This window comes from Pteropus medius, unplaced genomic scaffold (genome assembly GCF_902729225.1).
Source record: "Pteropus medius unplaced genomic scaffold, Ma_sr-lr_union100, whole genome shotgun sequence".
Taxonomy (NCBI): Eukaryota; Metazoa; Chordata; class Mammalia; order Chiroptera; family Pteropodidae; genus Pteropus; species Pteropus medius.
Window position 1 is genome coordinate 6,670,688 of NW_024353517.1, and position 21,772 is coordinate 6,692,459.

The following is a 21,772-nucleotide window of genomic DNA, read 5'->3' on the forward strand; positions in this document are numbered from 1 at the left end:
AATTTTATGATAAATAAAAATTAGAAGTCATATATGTAACTTAATAAAGCATATATTTTGAAGCCATATAGCCTTAAATTTGAATTCCAGCTCTATCATTTGCTAGCTGAATAATGATAGACATCTTTATCCTCTCTGAGCCTAAAGATTGTTATACGTAAAATGAAAAAGCAAGCCCTCTGAAGTGAAATCTTGTCACAGTCAATGGCAGTTCTTTTCTGCCAATCACTAAGCTAATAGAGCACAAACCAAAATGTATAACCTATGCTGGCTTTCCTGCCCTTATAAAGTCACACAGTCCAGTGGGAAATTTAGAGTTAGAGCACAAAAAGTTATGAAAAAAGGTATAAATTAGACAAACATGAAAGGTGTTCTTTTTTTTAGCACTAAACTAGTAAAACTTTTAGAAAAGCAACATGTCTCATTCTCAGTAAATTCCCTACATAGCTCCCAGGTAATACATTCTCTCTCTCCCCCACCCTCTCTCTCTCTCATATATATAAGAAAAACTGAGCCGGATGATCTCTGAGATCTCTTAATTCTAAAATGCAAAATAAACCTAAGATTGTTTTGAACTCTGAAATTTTAGAGATTTGGAAATTTTCAGGAATGCTGAAAGAAATTACATGTAAGACAAACTTGAGTGATGATTTTGAGGACAGAACAGGAAAAGCAAGAGAGGGAATACAGACTGTTAGCAGATACCCCTTCATGTTTTCAGGTCATTTCTACAAAGAGTAGGCTTCCTTTTTTCTTTCCCTTGAGTTAATACAAAAAATGTAGGATAGTTAATCTAGGAAAAGTAAGGTGAAAGTAAAAAAAAAAAAAAAAAAAATCACTTCAGGCTTCCTATTATTGGGTCTGACTGGTTTGACAAAACCATTTGAACAGAGTGATTGTTCTATGAGTAAACTGATACTGAGATTCACCTAACAGCAAAGTCTTGGAAGTTAGGTGGGATTTACCTGACTCTTCCTGTCCTATGTTACGGGCTGATTTCTTTCCTTCTTTTCTCTCAAAATTGTTTTACGTATTTATTCAGAAAATGGGAATTGAAGCTGAGTTTGCATAGAAGAGACTTTTATGGTCCTCTAACTTAGACCATTGATTTCTAATCAAACCCTTTCTTCAAATGAAATCTTGTTCAGAACTCTGAGACAAGCAAAAGCCAAACTTCATGGTATGGCCATTTCTTTACATCTAGGGAACACATTGAGGCATTGAGAACCTTAGGGTTTCATGAAATACAATTTGAACACCATTGATCTATCCAAAAACACACCACCATCTTTTATAATACAGTGCCCTTGAAGCTTGAGTCTCTGAGAGGGAATTTGCCCAATTTAATGTAGCAAGTCTGACACAAAGGTGATCTAGAAGAAAGTTATAGGTGATTGGAGTATTGTTTTGGTCCAAGGACACCAATAGAGGAAGAATGGTTTGAATTGGAAAGAAATGGATAATTCAGATTTAATATAATTATTTTTGTGTGACACTTGTACATCTTTAACAGACCTTTCAAATACACTATTTAATTAGTTTGATTCAGTAAGTATTTTCTGGATATAAATTTTGTCGTACTTGATATAAATAGGACCAATGTATTGACTACTAGGCACCATATAGAAAATGTGTAGCACCATTATTACAAGTAAGCCTCTCAACCACCCCATGAAGGAAGCATAGTTGAAAAGACTAATGTAAAAAGAGGATAAGTAACTTGGTCATAGCCTCACAGTATGTTAATAGTAGAGCAAGGATTTGAACCCAACTCTATCTCACTCCAACTGATGTTCCTTTCCTTCCACTCTAACCTCAAGGAACTATCGAACTGTAATAAATGCTAAGATGAGATATGCGACCTTTGCCCTCAAGTTAGTTAAAATCCTCTATGGACCATGAAATACTTTGTGGGGAGGAGAGCACTGAGGTTTGGGTAGGTTTCTGAGGCTGCAGAGCAGAGGTCACAGTCAAGGCAGCTAAAGTTCCAAGAGCTAGAAGTCTTGCCCAAGGTTTTGCAGCTGATTTGTGGTAGCATCTGAAATACAGGGAAGGTCTTTTAGGAGTCAGAGAGAAACTAAAGGGAGAATGTAAAACAAAGGAATGCCAGTGTAAGCACAAAGAGAAACCAGAATTTCCATGTAGAAATAGTGCAAGAAATAGAAGTAAATGATGAGTCTGGAGACAACAGTATTTTTCTCTCTTCTGCTTTAGGTAAAGTGAGTGTCTTCCCTTCCATCTTATTCTTTCTTTTTGAATCAGTCTCATAATTTCAGTTATTCAAAATTCAGGTCACATTAACTACCAATATCTTTAGAAACTACCTAAATTTCTGTCAACTTAAAAACTTACATTTTTTTTAATATTGATTCTCACACAATGAATATCATTATTGCTATGAATCTACTTTGTGTTCTGTGTTTACCTTCTAGTGTTCACCTGGCTGTCAGGATACCAGTCATAGTGTTTAATTAAGTCTTTGCATATTCACAAGGTACTTGTGGGTTCATGCACATGACAAGAGAGTTTATTTGTATTTCAGGGTTTGAATAATTCTTTCATTCACCTCCATATTTGTCACTGTTTAGGAATTGTTTTTACTTATATTTTCCCTACTTTCTTGTCCTTTAGTTTTAGCTAAAGAAAATGTTTAATATAAATCAAACATGCCCAAAGGTGTCATCCGTGGAACTATTCTCCATAACTCTCAGTTCAGTATTAGATTCATTAAATTTCACTTCCTTTCTACCCATTAGTTGTGAGTATACAAACCAAATCTGCCCCAACTCCAAAAACAAACAAACAAACAAACAAATAAATATGTTCTTCTAAACATAGGTAATTTTTTTAGATGCGGCCATCAGGGACATCATAAACTCTGATCACCCACTTTTGCTTCCATTTCCACCAGTTTAAATTTCTCACTTTATTCCCTCTATGTATATGCTTTTTGACCTGATAAAGACATTTAATTTCTTTGCTCCTCCATTTTTATCCCTTTCCTAGCCCCTTTTCCTGTTCTTTTCAATTTGGACCCCAATTTAGTCTTCACGGTTCTCTCAGTTCTCTGCCACCGTGACCTATCTAGTGAAACAACAGTAATGGTGATTTCACCTATTTTTTTCCTGCCATTCTCAGGTGGTATAAACCAGAGAGAATCACAGAACTGTGCAGATTTGGACCATGGAAAATTCACCCACATTTCTAAATCCTCATCTTTTCTCTTCAACTAGCTACTCAATGCCTTTTTCCCTCATTTTCAACAGATACCTCCGTGTCTTCTTTCATGGAGAAAATTGAGGCCATTAGTAATGACCTCTGTGTTCTGTAAACACATTTACACCCGCATTTAATTTTGTCTTTTTAATTTCATCATGGAATAAGGGGTTTAGGGTCTTAAGTTCAAGGCCATCCTCTCTACCTATGCCCTTGACCCCTTCCTGTCTGCATCTTCCAAGACCATCCTCTATGCCATTTCCATTTTTTTCCAATATCTTAAATTTCTCTCTCGACTAGATGCTTCCTTTCTGCTTTATCTTTTTAAGTACAATTTAAGTTTTTCTCTTTGGAATATACCAAAAGGATACTTACCTTTCACCCCTATTTAATTCTCAAACCTCTGAAATTTTTTTGTGTGTCTTTATAAATTTATGGAAAGTGTTAGTGTCAAGGGTGCCAGTGACCTCCTTGGATCAAACCTAGTAGACAATTTTTAGGTCTTATCTTCTTGAATCTTTCGGCCACATTCAAAACTGTTGATCCTTTTTTAAAAATGTCTTTCTATTGGCTTGTAAGATGCCATAAACTTCTCAGTGTCTTCTCATAAATTTCTTTAGTTTGTAGATTCTCCAAATAGGGCTCCTCCTCTCTTCATTGCACCTTCTCTGCAGAGGCCATTGTATTCATTCTCATGAATTCATTTTTACTCTATGATAAGAATTTCTGATTCTAAACTTCTAATCCATTCTTCTCTCTAGAGTTTAAGGATTATTCAACTGTCTGCTTCACTTTTTATATACACCGTCCTGTAGGTACTTCAAACTCAGCATGCTAAGGTGGAACTCATTCTTTCTCCTTTCTCTTTAAGCCAGATCTTCCATCTGCATTTACTGATTTAGTTAGTGGAGTCATCAACCACCCCATCCAAGAAAGGTAGAAAGTTGGTCATCCTTGACTCTTCCTTCTCCTCCACTGATAACAAACAATATTTGATTTAGTCTTTTCACTAACAATTGAATTTGTCCTCATATTCTCCATCCCTACTTCTGCTATCATCCTATTGTCTTACCTGGACTTACCCAGGAACCCCCTAAATAACCATTTTTTCCCATAAACTAATATGCTGTAATCCTTCCTTCACCCAACTTTCAGAGGTATCAATATAAAACATATTTTGACTGTGTCAATCTCATACTTCAAATTCTTCAATACTGTACAGGTGAATACACTGAATTACATATAAAAATCTTTATAGATCTACACATACAAACGCACAAATGACTATAAGTAAAACTAAGAATTTCTGAATAAGATCAGTAAATTATATCAATGTCAATATTCTGGTTATGATATTATATGGTAGTTTTGTAAGATATTACCATTGGGGGAAACTGAGTAATGGGTACATGGACTTGCTCTGTATTATTTATTACAACTGCACGTGAATCTACCTTGATCTCAAAATAAAAGTTCATTTAAAAGTATCTTGCAAAAAATATTCTTCTAATATTACTTTTAGAAGTATTGAAGTATCTGAGTTTTTATTTCAACATAGCATATAAGTTTCTACTTCCCTCTTAAACTAATTCTTCCAGATTTTCTGCCTAAAATTTTTATACCATATTAACAGAGTTGCTTGTAATTTTCTTACATATGTCAAGTTATTTTCCATTTTAGTATTTTGTTTATGCTATTGCCATAAACCGCTCACTCATACCATCAGTCCTTACCTGGCCTGGCTCATTTCTCCTCATCATTTAAGTTTCTTTCTTTGATGCCTCAGACAAGACGTTATATTCATTTTTGTTCTTTTATAGTATTATACACATTTATTAGAGGTTTGTTTTCCTGTCTTACCTTCTACACCATGACTTTCTAGAGGGTGAGAGTATCTTATTCACTTTTTATTTCCAGTACCCAGTATACTTATAGCAAATAATAGATACTCTCTATATATTTGGCTTGCATAAATAAAAGAGCTTCTCCATCTAGCTTCGAAATTATCAACAATAAATTTAATGCCATTATTTTTTATTATATAACTAGACCAGAGCATCCATTCACAAATTATAAATTATTTACTATTCTAGTATACTATTTAACTCTGTAATAATAAAAATAATTATTAAGAACTTAGCTAATTTTATCTTGGGGTAAAATTAGTCTACTGATAATCACAATGAACCACATACTCAGATGATCTGTGTAGATAATAAACAGATTTGGAGAAAGCATCACCCGAGAAAGTTGACATTTTTCTTCATGTATATAGAATCAAGGTTATTTTTTTTCTTAACATAAAACTTGAGGATCCAGCAACCAAATAAAGCAAACAGAAATAGAATTCATTTGTAATGTATACACGTTTGCTTATTCCTTAGTCTAACTAGACTTCTACACTCCAGTTAGAAACCACCCACACACATCAAGGTAGGTAACTGGTGATTAAGAAAAAAAATCTAGGTCCAGAAACTTGAGTTTATTTTCTCTGGGCATGATGTCAAGATGGTAGTTTGGAGAGGGGTGATTATGCTGAGGGTGAAATTTAAGTTTCTGAATTTACTTCTGTTTTCTATTTCTACTTTTTTACTTGCTGGAGGATAAATGGACAGATAATCAGTTAAAACACTTATAAAATGGGTTTAATAATAGGTCACACTCATTGTTAGATCTAATGAGGGAATGCTTATTTTCTTTTAAAAATCTGTAGAACATAGATGTTGTATAGTAGAAGTGTAGCTAAAAAGAATAACTCTCATAGGAGACATGATTGTCTGATTTTATTGCAAAGTGGGATCCATAATACTGTCTGAAGAAATACAATTGTGCAACTTATAAAATTTTCTCTCTATATACCTGCATAATTTTGAGAATTCACTTCATTTTTCTTCTTGATTGAGTATGCTTTAACAAATATTTTGTATCATAAATACAGAAACTATAATCTAGTTTCATTTTTGTTCTTTTAAGGTTTGTAGAAACCCCAGCTCATTTCTCTTGGAAAGAAAGTTATTATCGATCCACTATGTCCCAGAGTACACAGACAAGTGAATTCCTCAGTCCAGAGGTTTTTCAGCATATCTGGGATTTTCTGGAACAGTAAGTATCATATAAGCAAATATATATATATATATATGTGTATGTGTGTGTGTGTGTGTATATATATATATATATGTGTGTGTGTGTGTGTGTATATATGTACATATATATATTATACTTGAACTAGTATAAATAGGTAATTATGAACAGTCAAAATATTGCATCAGTAGGGTATATTTCTAGAATCAATAAAAATCAGTTAATATTGTTGGGAAATTTTTATTCCTCCAAGAGGTATTTCTGTGTTCAAAATGCAGTGAAGATTTATTCATTTATCAGCATCAAAACATCATTATTATTCCAAGGTGGTGTAGTTTTGAATAATCAGAAGGGATCTTCTATCCAACCCAAAATAACTTCCTCAATGGTTCCCTGATACTCAAAATCTGTTCTTTTAACTTAAAAACTCTTATTTGCTGTTACAGTAAAAATACCCCCTCAGAAAATACAGCACTATATTTTATTGGTCATTTATGCCTTGCTAAGAGAAAGATTATTATCTCTTTTCTTAAAGTCTGGATTGGTAAATAAGTAAATTAAACGGAAGGTGAAAGAATATCAGAGCACTGGGGACCTAAGGAATTGTGTAATAAAATACTCTATCCTTAATACATTTTGTTATTTCCTTTGTCCCACCCGGCAAGGTTCATGATTCCTATTTCATAAATAGGGCTTGGATTTTAACTGCCTGTGATCATGCATCTGATAAGTGTTTGAGCTAAGATTCAAACCTAGGGTTTCTGACTTGCCAACTTTGAAGCTGAAAGGGCTCATTGTTACCAACTGCGTGAATGTGTTTTAGTCCGTTTCCATGCCTAACACACTTTTTTGTTTGTTTTTTCTTTATGGTAGGCCCATCTGTTCAGTTCAGCCCATTGACTTGAACTTTGTAGATGAACCGTCAGAAAATGGCGCAACAAATAAGATTGAGATTAGCATGGACTGTATTCGCATGCAGAACTCGGACCTGAGTGACCCTATGTGGGTGAGTGGTGTGGGTTTCCTCTTTAATCTATAAGCCATGGTATCAACATCTCCGTTACAACTGTCTTTTTCATGGCATATGAAAAGTCAGGTGGCTCTGAATGGGCAAAGCCTTTGGAAAGTGTCAATGTGGTCAGCAAAGAGAGAATTAGGAGCTTGTGGATTCTGGGCCTGCCTCAACTCTCCATAATGTACATGTTTCCACTGGTGTGGGAGAAGAAGATTGGAAATAATTTTTTACATCCTTTATCTGAAATGCTCTTCATGTCTATATTGATTTAGAGAGGATGTTACCAGCTCAAGGTTTTATAGGCAGAACCAGAATCTTGATCTGAATTTTATCCAAAGCGCTTCCAACTATGGCAAACTGCCTCTCTCATGGAACTATTCTTTAATGAGGGAGGATAAAGTAAATCCTATGCAAACACACAGATTTAAGTACCTGATAACAGAATAAGAAGAAAAAAGGTAACCGATAATACAAAACAGGCTTTCTTTTGGTTCCACCACTGAATCATTCATGACCTTAGGCCTCAGTTTCTCATTTATAAAATTGTAAGACCTTTTATGCCACACACCTCCCAGACAGCTAAAGAGTATAATGGCATAACGATAGTATAACACTTTTCTGAGATGTTTAGACGGAATTTCCAGTATTTGTGCAGTCCATAATGCTGGTAGGTTTTCTTTTCTTTCTTTCTTTCTTTCTTTTTTTTTTAATTGTTCATTTACTACACTAGACCTGCTGCTTTTCCTATAAAAATTAAAAACAAAACCAAAAAAAATTTCTAGAAAAATAATATTGAAAAAGCTAGAAAGAGGATAAAGTGTTACAGAATGTCTGCTGATGTGATTAAAGTGCTTTATAAAATGTCTTGCCTTTTTTGGGTGGGGGACAATTTATTTTATTTGAAGGAATGGTTTAAACGAAAGAACTTAAGTATATGTTTTGGTATGACTTGCCTTTTTTGCCTAATACATGATTTTTCTGATATTTTCACAATATATGTTTTGATATGGATTGTACATTTTATTATGGGGAGAAGAAGAAGTGGGGAAAGAGGAGAGGAAAGAACCAAAAATAAAAAATTGCAACTTTGTAAATTCACTGATGGTTTGTCATTGTGTCGATAAGGGAAAATTATTTCTCACTGCTCCTTTCTATTCTAATATGGACCCATTTCTCAATTATCCTCCAGCTAGTAAAAAGAAACTGACAGATAAATCTAAAGGGCAGGTTATTAAAGGCTTTGGAATGTATTATAATTGCATATCAATTTCTATAAATTCTGATTTGACAGTGACTTAGAAATATTCCTAATTCACTAAATAATTTCTTAAATTGATAGATAGCACTTGCCTAGGCAAACCTATCTTTTTATATTCTCTCCAGGGATTTTCTGTTCTGACTATTGGGCTTGTAAAAGCAAGCAGAGGTTATAAAATTTTAAATTGAGAATCAAGCCTTTTCTTTTATAGTTCCTATTATTATATTTCCATGCATTCGGTTTTTTTTTTTTAATGTGTCATGCTATTTCTTGCTTCTTTGTTTTATAAGAGATTTTCTCCTTGAGAACATCACTTATTACACAATGATATAGTAGTTTATTTTTCTGTCTCTAACGGGATAGGGACCACATTTTGCCATGCTCAGTATTATAGCATTTGACATGTATTAGGTCCTCAGGAATTTTTGAAGTCAAAAGAAATGAGACTTGAAAGTTATCTAAGAAGTCAAAAAGTTCTCTTTTAAACAGCCCCATTTAAAAGAACTGTCTTCCTCTAAGGCAGGGGTCTCCAATCCCCAGACCACAGACTGGTACTGATACTGATCCATGCCCTGTTAGAAACCGAGCCACACAGCAGGAGGTGAGCGACAGGTGATAGAGTGAAGCTTCATCTGTATTAGCAGTTGCTCCCCAGTGGTAGATAGCATCACCATCTCAGCTCCATCTCAGATCATTAGGCCTTAGAGTCTCATAGGAGCACTGGTCCCTGGGGCCAAAAAGGTTGGGGATGGCTGTAGTCTAAGCTATTGCATTTGTTAAGAGCTTGAGCTTCATTTTATCTTGAGCACCTCTTTTTCTATAAGCTTTAGGGATGCTGTGTGGGAAAATCTCCACTCTTTTTCCCATTGAATAGTCATGTCATAGAATCTCCACATTTTTCCTTCTTCTGAAGTGGCACATGACAACATTGGTAATTAGGAATGATGAAATAGTTTTATCATCACTTATTAGCACCGTTGAGCTTAACATTGTTTACCAGATTAAATTGAGGGTAATAAGAAATTAGGAAATAAGACCCGGAGTAGACAAATTTGTAAGGAGTGAAGGGTTGAAGTGATTCAGAAAAAGATGGAAAACAAAATGAAATGGAGTTTTACCAGTAGAAAGAACAAGATAGGTCACTTGGAAACAACTGTATTGAAAAGAATATATAAATAGAATAAGAATGAACTTGATCAAATTAAAAAAAAAAAAAATCTTGCCTGTCTGTGGCTGCCTTATTCTTGTCTCCAAAGAACTGAAACATTGCTAATAAATTATAGTTCTATATGAATCCTGGGTGTACTCTCGTATGACTGTTCCAACATCCTCATATATGTCCACATCTGAAAGCCACATAGATGGGACTAGATAACATTAGGTCTCTGCAACAGGAGTGGTGAAATGGTGGACTTACTCAGACTGTTATAATTAGTGTTTTCGTTTGGAAAGTACGAACTAGGATCCTCTGAGGTTCCTAGTCCTTCTAAACTGACAGCTGCTGCAACTGGTGTGAGATTCTTTTCTTCCACTATTTGGTAGCATATTTTCAGTTTTCTGTGTATAGATTAATAGCTAATAGTTTCAAACTCTGAACATAAATTCCTTTCTTCTTGAATCTCAGCCAAGCATTCTTTTACTGTGCAAGAAATACTAATCTGTAGACAGGAAACAGCATGTCAGATTATTAAGGACAGAGATCTTGAAATTGAGAATGTCATCCCATTTTTACGGATTTTTGAAATATCCTTCAACTTAACAACTAGTCATGAAATGGGATCATAATGTTTTGCTCTAATTATTAACAAAGGAAATGTGGATTGCAGAGAATGTATGTGCTCTCTTCATTAGAATGATTTTAATGTCACCGAAGAATGTGCTGCATTGGATTAGCAAGACCTTTGTTGGCTCTTAATTCTGTTGTCTGATATATGACTATATCTCAGCTTTGCATTACTTATAAATTGTCTAAGCATGTCTGTCATGTCTTCAAGAGGTGGATAATGATGTTAATACTTAAATGTTCTCCTAGAAGAAAACTACATAACTCTTAATTTTGCAGTTGTTTATTCTTCATACTTTGAAGGAAGCTCTGTTTAGCTGAATTGGGTTTTTCTCTAGGGATTTGAGTGGTAACTGTCAAAACCCACCTATTTTTGTAAATTCTTATTTAGCATCTAAGATATACATGGAGAGTCTTCAGATCTACATTTCAACAGAGGAGATAGTGTTTTGTATTTGGAAAGGCTTATACCACAGTACCTAGCATAGTGCCCTATATCTTTCATGACCCAAGATTCATATAAAATTTCAAGTTTATATACTAGGTCTAGCCACAAGCATTTCTTTAGCACTTACTATATGCTATGTTCTTTGTGATACAAATAAACAAATTTTAATCTCTAGCCTTGAGAAAACTATAATGTAGCAGAAAGGCAAGAGTGTATAAAATTACTTATGAAAAATATTCAGATGCATATATATTTTAAAGGCACGTAAAAAGGAACAATTCATTGTTCAAACAAAAGATTGGCAATATATTTGAGAAGATGATTTTTATTTAGGTCTTCCTTGAAATATGAGTCAAATTCATCAAAACAGGAAAAGGAAAAAGTAGTTCAAGTTTGGGTAACTGTTATAAAAATAATTTATTTAAAAAAACATAATGTAAAGCTCAGAAGTTTTGAAAGATGATTGAAAATTTTGGCAAAGGAGTTTATATTTAAAAAGACATAATATAAATTTTAAAAACTACAATACATGATAAGTATACTAGCCCTAATAAACTAAATACTGAAAAATTAATGACGATTAAATCCATCCCCATCCCCACCCTTTGGCAAAGAGTATAGGTAATAATTAGGTGTTTAACAGGTATAAAATGTTGAACCTCTCCAATAATAAAAAAATATCGTTAATTGAAACTATGAGATTGTTTATCATCTATCTAGTCAGCAAAGATTTAAGTGATTGGTAATATCCAGTGCTAGTGAGATTGTTGGGAAACAGTCAATCTTTCCACTTCTGGTGGGAATATAAATTGATATAATATATTTCAAGGGCAACTTGCCCATTTTAATTTATTTAAGTTTAAGGTACTCACTCTTTAGTCTATAAGTGCCACTTCTAGAAATGTTTTCCACAAAATGATTCAATTACACATGCACATACATACAGACGTGCTATACACATGTATGCAGAAATGTATGCAGAAATGAAGCCTTCACTGAAGAATTATTTATAATAACTAAATAGATAAGACCAAATAGAATTCTAAAGACTAAAGTTTTGGACTCAAACAAGAAAAATTACAGTTTAAAGCAAATGAGGGTGAAGCCCTCATACCACTGTGAGATTATATCAGTAGCTATGATGTGCGGTTATTTTCATCTTGGCAACCCTATTATTCATGATCCTCAGTGTGCTTTCTGTATTTGTGCTTGGCATGCGGTGTGTTTTATATTCTGAGAAAAATTACATATATTTGATATTATTTCTTATTAAAGGTTTGGTAGAATTCGTGAGTGAAACCATTTGGACCTGAGTATTTCTTTTTAAGAAGCTCTTTATAAATTCAGTTATTTTAATAGTTATATGCCTTTCTTGCCTTTCTGCTACATTATAGTTTTCATATCAATAGACTATTGATATGATCTGTTTCATCTTGGGTTTTTATAAATTGTGTTTTTTTGAGAAATTGGTTAATTTCACCAAAGTTTTTGAATTTTCATAAGTAGAATGAATTGTTTGGAGGGTTTCCTTATTATCCTTTTAATGTCTGTGGGATCTGTAATATCCTCCTGTTTTATTTCTGATATTGGTAACTTAGGTCTTCTCTCTTTTTCTTTGTCAGCCTTGCCAGAGATTTATTAATTCTGTTGATCTTTTTCAAAGAACAAGCTCAATTTTTTGGCTTCTGTGTTTTTCTCTACGATCTTTCTGTTTTCAACCTTATTATTTCTGGTCTTATTTTATTTCTTTTCTTCTGCTTCTTTGTGTTTACTTTACTCTTTTTCAAGTTTCTTAAATTGGAAGTTTATATTATTGAGTTGAGATCTTTCTTCTCTTCTAATAGTAGTATTTGCTTTTGTAAGTTTCCCACTGAACACTGCTTTAGCTACATCTCATAAATTTTGATATGTTGTATTTTTCTTTTTGTTTACCTTGAAATATTTTCTAATATCCCTCGAGACTTCCTCTTTAACCTATGTGTATTTAGAAGCATATTGTTTAATTTCCAAGTGTTTAGATATTTTCTGTTACTTTTCCATTACTGATTCTGACCATTAAGGTCAGAAAGCATTATGTGATTTCAAATATTTAAAATTTGTTCAAGTTTATTTTATAAGTAAGGATATGGTTATCTTGATAATATTCCATGGTCACTTGAAAGACTATATATTTAATTTTTGTTAGATAGAATGTTCTATAAATGTCAATTATATTAATTGATTTATGGTATTATGCAATTCTCCTGTATCCTTGCCTATTTTCTGTATACTAGTTCTATTGAGTACTAAGAGAAGAGTGTTGAAGTCTCCAACTCTAATTATGGATTTGTCTCTCATTTCAAATCTGTCAGTTTTTTGCTTCATGTACATCGAAGCACTGTTTTTAGGTATATCATACTTAAGGTTGTTAAATCTGTTTGTTGAATCAATCATTATATCATGATATAATATTTTTCTTTATCCATGGTAATGTAGTTTGCTCCAAAGTCTACTTTGTCTTTATTTATATTAGTATTACTTATCTAACTTCCTTTTTACTAATCTTTGCATAGTAAATCTTCTCTCCATCCTTTTACTTTTAACCTATATTTATCATTATATTTGAAATACATTCCAGACTACATATAATTAGATTTTTTAAATCCATTCTGGTAATCTTTGTCTATTAATTGGTATATTTGCATTATGTACATTTAATGTAATTATTGATTTTTTAATCATTTATTTTTTTGTTTGTTTATTCCCTTTATTCTTCTGTTTCCATTTTATGCTGCCATTTAGATTATTTGACCTGCTTTTGGTATTTGATTTTAATGGTTCTATTTTAGTTTTGGCTATATCTCCATGTACTTTTAGTGATTGCTCTAGGGATTACAATATTTATAATTTTTTACAGTCTATTGAGAATCAATGTTTTGCTACTTCAAGTGAAATGTAGAAACCTTACCACAATATTGGTTTCATAACCCTCCCCTATGGTGGTGTTGTTGTTGTATATATTACATTTATCCACATTTAACACTTCATAAGACAAGGTTATAATTGTTATTTTCTACTGTCAGATGTATTTTAAAGAACTCAAGGGAATAGTCTATTATATTGAACAGGATATTTGTCATTGATGTTGCTCTTTCTTTATACCAAAGTTACAATTTTCATTGGACATTATCAGGAAGAATAGGTAATTCTGTACAGACTTTTTGTTTATCAGAATAAACTTTTTAAGAAAAATAAATGTATTTTCAAAGCAGGATGATAAATCATGTCAAAGCTCTAATTTGCTGAATTCTTAATTGATCAAAAGCTTATAAATATTCTCTCCATTGCTCATTTATTCTTTCCTCCCTCCCGAACACACTCTCTCTCTCTCTGTCTCTCTCTCACACACACACACACACTACACACACACACCCCTACATTCACTCACATATAACTTAATCTGGCCCACACACATAGATATTTTTAAATATTATAAAATTGCATCATAATAGTTTTTGATTGCCAATTGTTCTAGATCTTTGATACATTTCTTTCTCTAAATATATATATATATTTTATTTATATATATATATATATAATATATATATATAATATATATATATATTAAGCTTATATTGTGCAAGCAAATTGTTTTTTAGTAAGTTACTCCAGTCAGGCTTCATGGCACTGGCTAACAGCATTGCTGCATGAATCACTCAAACATTCTAAACCTCCCTCTTTTCATGCCTCCTTCTGGCTCAAAAAGTAGAAAGGTCATGATGCCTGATATATCATACAAAAAGCAATTATTTTCTATGTGTCTTGGTCTCCTGGCACCTGAGATGCACAATGTTGCCCAGTTGTAAGACTTACATCAGTATTAAGAGGTCGTTCCAGCGATTTTCCGTCCCTTCTCCTCCTACGTGGCCTTCTTCAGGCTTCCAGAGCCACCTCATGCCACTACTGCCACCCTCCTTTTGTTTCTCCTGTGCATTCTTTTGCTTCTTTCCAAGTTCCCTACTTCTCCATCTCCACTTCTGAACTCTTTTCTGGTCTTTCAGAAAACTACTAGAGTTCAATGTAGGAAAATTTGATTAAATGCTTTTGTTTTGTTTTGTTTTGCTTTAACTTTGATGACTATCTTATATTCAATATAAGGCTTTATAATTTATTATTTATATTAGAATTACAGCACGAGATTTGTGGTCAGACGCAATGGAGTTGTTTTGTCTTTACCAATGTTAGCTGTGTGAACATGATAAACAAGAGCCTCTTTTTCTTCATTTGTATGGATAGACATAATATTTATCATGGGCCTCAGAGAATTCTGATGATTACTTCATTATCTGATTTGTTTCATTAAAAATTCCAGGCATGTAAATATATAATCAATTAAAAATTATCACTTTTATCACTTGTCTGTGCTTTTAAGAACTCTGTGAGATAGGTAAATATGTATTACTTTTTATACTAAAATACAAATTAACAAATGTCTGATTACAAAAGCAAATTAAATGCATATTAATTGAAAAGAACTTTAGAGATATCAAAAGCATATATAATTCTATCTAGTGACAATAAATATGAACATTTTAGGTTTTTTTTAATTTTTTTCCTGGAATACCTTTATAAAACATATTTAGATAATGTTTATATAAATTTTGTAATCTACTTTTGTCATTTTATGTAAACATTTTTCTCTTATTTACTAATCTTTACAACTTTAATTCCCGCACTGTATTTTTATATATGTGTGTGTGTGTATGTATATATACAATGATTTGTTTAACTATTATTTATAGGTTTTAAGAAGAATATATACAAAATATTTTTATGCTAGATACTTAAAAGTATGCTATTGAATAAATCTGTATGAACACGAATATTATTTACACTTATTATCAAATGTCTTTTCATGAGTCATTTTTTTATCTTAATTTACACTCCCACCAACCATGTAAAAGTATCTACAAATTCAAAATCAATTGTGGTTATATGATCTCTTTCTTTTAAAAAAAATTAAATACTTCTAGGTAACTAAATGAATTTCTAGTCATTGTACATTAAAGTGAAATAGTCTATTTTGATACAGCTTTGATTACAATCCGTGGGAGGGATGATAGTGTTCACTGGAGTTGAGTAAGACATTTTGAAGAATCTGTGAGTGTAGTGGGCAGGCCTAATTGGGATGAGAACAATGTAAAGAAGGAGGTGGTAAAAGAAGGATGGACAAAATCCATTTTCAAGCTTCCCCCTAGGATTAGCCCTGAACCTGAGAATGGACATAAGTTTTCCTTTTCCATCTGGCACTTAATTCTTGCTTTAGTAGCCCTAAAACTCTTACTCCTTAGCTAGTACTACTAAAATGATTGCTCAACTACAGTTTATGCCAGTAGGTGTTTATCTGTAGTTCTATGAACACAAATGAAACAAACAAGAAAACACATTACATATAGCAAAACCCTCTAAGTTTTGGAAAATGGGCTTGTAGTTATTTATGTTGTTTTTAAGGTGGCTCAATATCCAGTCAGTTTAGAATGAGTTTAGGTGTCCCCAGAAGAGCAGATTGTTTTTCTGTTCTGTTCTTTGTACAGCATAGCCAATCGGAAGGTACCACTTTGTTCAAGAAAGGGACATTTGCCAAACCAGGGACATTGCCTTAAACACAAGTATGCATTTCAAACCTTGAACAAACAGTCTGCTTAATAAAATAAGGGAAAGGGTTTTCTTTTTTTCTCTTCTCTAGAAATTCACAAACATCAGTTGACAGGTGACAGCTCCTCCTTCACAAAAGGGGCTGTTTGCTTTCTGCTTTGGTGTTTGGGTAAACTACAGCACTCACTGGCAGAGAATTTATTGCCTAGGGGAAGGTGTTTGCAGTTGCTGTGTTTAATCTGAAAAGAAACCCTTTCCTTCTATTCTCTCTCTCTGTTTTTGAGGAGGGAGAGTTGGAAATGATAGCCCCGGGGAAATAGTTCCCCTAACACCTGTCTTTGGTGTAACCTCAACAATGTTACTCAAGAAGCTGTGCTCAGAGTGTATGCATTCAGAATGACAAAGTTGAAGAGGGCAGATAAACAGAAAGAGATTTTAGCAGAAACAGGGGAGCTGATTCTGACCTTGCATCTTAAAAAATGATCAGGTTGGAATCCTAGTGTGCAGACTTTAGGAGAATCCAATTTGTTTGAAGTAATACTCGTGTTATATTGACAACCACATTATTTGATATAGTTTTAATCTACAAAAGTTGAAAACTTCTAGAATATTATACTTAGGAATTATAGGCATGATCTAGTTCTAGTTCAGCCTTACTTTAATAGAAGGGAAAACTGAAAACTGAAATTCAAGTTGATTACTGTTGACTTCTTCAATGTCTCCAATAGAGTCTGTGGATCAGTCAGAATTAACTCAACTTTCTAGATTTCTAGATCTGTCTTTTCATCTACTATTAGAGATAGTTGTAAAGAATTTAGACTCTGGAAGTTGATAGGCACCTGTGTTTGAATCCAGCACTGTCATTCACTATTTGGATGACCTTGGCTAAATTATGGTATGTTTCTAAGTCTCAGTTTCTCCATTTGCAAACTGAGGATAATGGTGTTGGTGACACGCTATTGAAAAGCTGTTTTGAAAATGACATGTAAAGCAGTTAGCACAATACCTTGCATGTGGTCAGTTCTCAGTGGCAATGGTTATTGCTGTTAAGCTTCTGATAAATCTGGAAAATGGCAATCATTAATCTTAAGTAGAACAACCACTTATGCAGAAAAAAAATTACATAGATTTGTATTTTTGTATTTCCAAAAAGGAAGATAATATTTGAAGTATGTTAGCATGCTGTAAAATCTGACTAGAGCATCCTTTCCCATTTGAAACTAGATAAAGTTGAGTTTTTCTTCAAGCTAAGATCAAATTTTGAAGCAGACTTCTTTTAAACGCTGACGTTCTCATATCTCTTAGGTCTCACAGAACTCACAGAAAACATTTTTATTTTAATTACTAAATATTACTTTATTTTAGTTTTTTGGGTATCATTCAGTAACCTTAATAATAATAATAAAAGATTTCCTCTGTCAATATAATAATTAAGAGCATAAGCTTTGGAATTGGATATACTGCTGATATACCTCGTTTTGAATCTTAACATGATAATGAAGTCAGAGCTCCATAGGCTCCTTATGGTTTAATTCAGTGGTTCTCAATTGTGGTCTCAGAGCCAGTAGCATCAACATGACTTAAGGACGTGTTGAGATATGCTATTTCTTGGGTTCTACTCTAGATCTACTAAATCAGAAACTGAAGAGGGAGAGCAACAATCTTTCAAAAAGCTCTCCAGGTGATTACGATGTTTGAGAATCACTGGTGCAATCCAGTGATTTAACATATATGTTTTTATAGGCAGGGAAACTCAGGCTTCAAATGAGGAGTGTCTTGCCAAAGGGTACATAGCTATAATGACAGAGAAGAAACTTTTACTCCAGTCTCTACTTTAAAATAAGTATTTCTAGCTGTGACTCATCTTAAAACATGTGAAAAGGTTTGTTGGGGTATGTCATTTGAAATATAAAAAGGTAGAATATAATACTTTAGAAGTAATTAAATATATTTGTTAAGTGGTTTCTACATGTGTCTTTATCAGTAAGATGTTAAAAGGTTCTCATACCTGGATTTCTCTAATTGTAGAGATGGTTCATAAGAATCTTTTTCTTGGTGAATGACTAAAATTTCAAACTTATGTTTTTGCCAATTCAACAAGAATTTACTGATTATTTACTAAGTTCAAGATATTCTGCTAGGGGTACAAAGTTTTAATAAAGGAAGTGAGTCTATCATTACCTGTAACTTAGAGTTGACAGGAGTAAATAGATATGAAGTTAATGAATGAAGTTATGTTATAAATGATTACACAAGAAAATATTTGTTGCTTATGTATTGAGGTATGAATAGGAAGACAGTAAACGAGTATCCATCATGAACAACAGAGCAGAGTTTAGTCATTGGCAATGACTGCTGGGCTGTATAACTTTGGGGACAGTATTCACATCATACTCTGTGAATGATAACTCTAAGGCATGAAGCGGCTCAGTGGTTCTGCATATAACTAACACTTAATGTTTTCTATACTTGAGACAATCAGGGGAATTTATGAATGAAAAAGAGCACATTCTATTTTCGAGGACCTCCCAGTTTGTATGTAGACACATACAAACAACTTTTATTAAGATAGAAAGTGGTAAGCACCAGAGGAGGGTATAGATAAACTTCAGCAGGAATTCTGATGATCATTGCCATTTGAAAGCTCAGGAAATATATTGGCCATGTGAAAGCAAAGAGAGAGAAGTTGTTTTAGGCAGAGAGAACCATTTAAGTGAGTTAAAGAACAGGCTTATATGCGTAAAGCCGTCAGTATGAGAAAAGGAAATAGTGATGCTTAGAGAGAACTGGAGTATATTTCCCTCATCTAGTAATGCAAATTTTTAAAAATTCCTTGGACCCACAGTACATATATATGGGCTATCATATTGAGACCCTTTCTTTGACTTAAGTATAGAGGTGAACTTGATAAATTGTGTAATGGAAGGAATATAAGTTTGGTTTGGCTGGAACCCACTGGGTAAGAGAAGAAGTATAGAAGTAGATAAATAGTTGTGTTGGGGTCAGTTCAAGGAAAATAGTAATGCATTCTAACCAGGTGGCCTTGCTGAACTGAATATAGGTTACAGAACTAGAGAACAGGTGGCTGGAGATTTGGAGGTGCCTACACATGCATATGATCTCAGACTCCGCCATGTCATTTGCTTATTGTCAAGAGAAATGGGCGTGTTGGGATTATGATAAAGTCTCTGTGGAGAACTATTCTTTTCAGATAAGAACCTATTCATTGTCTTCTTTTTCTTCCCCAACATTTATTCAGAATATACTAAATTCCAGTTCTTGGAGTAGGACCAGAGATGAAAATGAGAGTCTTTTTACTTTACAAACTAATGAGAGATGAAGGTACAAATCCAATTAACTAGAAAACAAGGACCATGCTGATGAAATGCTGGCATATTAATATAAAACAAGGCTGATAAAAGAAGTAGCTAGATTGATATTTTTATGATTAGAGGGATTTAGGGAGTCTACTACTGATAAAAGGTAAAATGCTAAAAAAAATGTGTGTGTGTGTGTGTGTGAAACTCTTAGTTTGTGCACTATGAGCCTTTCATTTTGTAGATCTGGGTTAGGTGAGTGGAGTGCCTATCAGAAGTATATTGTCTGAAGTGATGTGAGCTTAATTTTGGTCTAGCAAATATATCCTTTGTGTTGAGGATAGACATATAATTCATCTATGGATTAAAAAAAAAACAGTTCTTACTTCATCATGTTTACTTATCATTCTTCCAAGAAGCTGAGAGCTCTTAATGGATATTATTCAAGCATTTCTCGCCACACCCTCTTAAAGAGGTAGAAAGAGAGCAAGCATTTTAACATCTCAATTTTGTACCTGTGTGACACAGAATAGTAAACAGAAACTAAATTAGAAATGAAACCCACATGATTTGTCTTGGAATTAAGTACATGTTGTTCCAATGGATGTTACTACCTGCCTTCTTTGAAATTAGAACTAGATGGCCTTATAAAATATAGCTTTCAAAAAGAGCCCTCTCTTTTAGATGTCTGGGTTGGATATCAAGATGAATTTTATAAACTAAACTTTAATTGAGCATCATGAATTTAGTGATGTTGGCTGCCCTAGAAGAAGGGAATCAGCCCAAACCATCTCTGGTATTGAATTAAATAGATGCAGCTCACTTCCCACTTAACTAAGGTATTTTATTTGGCTTTCAGCATTACCCTGTTTAGAAAAAGAGACAATTTAGTTACTTGAAATTGATTGGCTAGAAAGAAAAATAGGAAGAAAACAAAGGAGGGAAAAAATCTATTTTGAGAGTAATAGACACTGGGGCTAAAAAATGTATTACAGTATATTGTCTCTTTTTCTTGAGATTCAAGAATTAACACATAACATGTAAAATTAAACTCTTTGGAAGTCCGTTGGCATAGGAAGGAAGTTTAGAGTTTTAAATATGGGGTGTTATATATATACTATCCCTTGTATTTTGAAAGGCACTCGAACTTCAGCAGTCATGAAATTTAATGAAAAAACATTGGCCTGGAAGTCAGGAGCCTCAGCTTCTCATCCTCATGCCTCTGTCAGTAATTGGCTTTCTGTTAATGGACATATGACTTCTCCCTCTGCGTTCTAGTTTCCTTATGTGTAAAAACATGAAATTGGACTAGGTGATTACTCAATCCTCTCATCCTCTGAAACGAATAAATCACGAAGCCCTTGCTTCTGAATTCAGTCTTGCTAGGATTCCTCATGTGTCTTAGTGTAGTTTTGATGGGAACATATGACAAACACATTTTACAGAACCATTAGTACACCAATGTGCCCTATTTGAAATGCATAATAAAACCTGTTCTAAATAATAGCTATGTGGCATGGAGTTTAAAGAGTTTGTGACTATCTTTCTTTTTTCCTATTCTCTAGGGCAAAGGGACTGAGGGGCGGGGCGGGATTTGCAAAAATTAGAACACAAAAGCAACATTTTTATATCTGAGAAAATGAATACTTCCTAATCAGTGATTTTTGTGGAGGCGAGGTGGGAGGTGAGGGATTGCACTCATAAAGATTAGTCATAAATACGAATACTGTCTGGAGCCAGTGAAAGGAGAAGTAACTAACTCCTTCTGTTACTCTCCCACTCCCTCTTCTAATGTGCTACCTCTATCTTCTTCACAAGTCCGGAGGCAGTGTTCCTTCCAAGCAACGACCTGCCTAACCAGTTTATTGGAATGTCTTTCTACAGACTGCCTCCTCATTCAGATTTGGATGAAAATGAATATCTCTAAAAGCATGAATCATGTTTTTGTTTAAAAAAAACAAAAACAAAAACAAAACAAACAACAACAACAAAAAACACCATTAAATGTACACACAAAATC

At 33.5% G+C, this 21,772-nt stretch overlaps 1 protein-coding gene across 2 annotated transcripts in view; it reads left to right on the forward strand.

Moving 5' to 3' along the window:
* The window catches only part of TP63 (tumor protein p63), a 210,070-nt gene that overhangs the window by 71,844 nt on the left and 116,454 nt on the right, over window positions 1-21,772 (forward strand). For both annotated transcript variants that reach the window (XM_039850671.1, XM_039850672.1), the window contains exons 2-3: window positions 6,190-6,318; window positions 7,171-7,303. In XM_039850671.1, coding sequence (XP_039706605.1) covers window positions 6,190-6,318; window positions 7,171-7,303 — 262 coding nt within the window. The remainder of the gene's footprint in view (window positions 1-6,189; window positions 6,319-7,170; window positions 7,304-21,772) is intronic.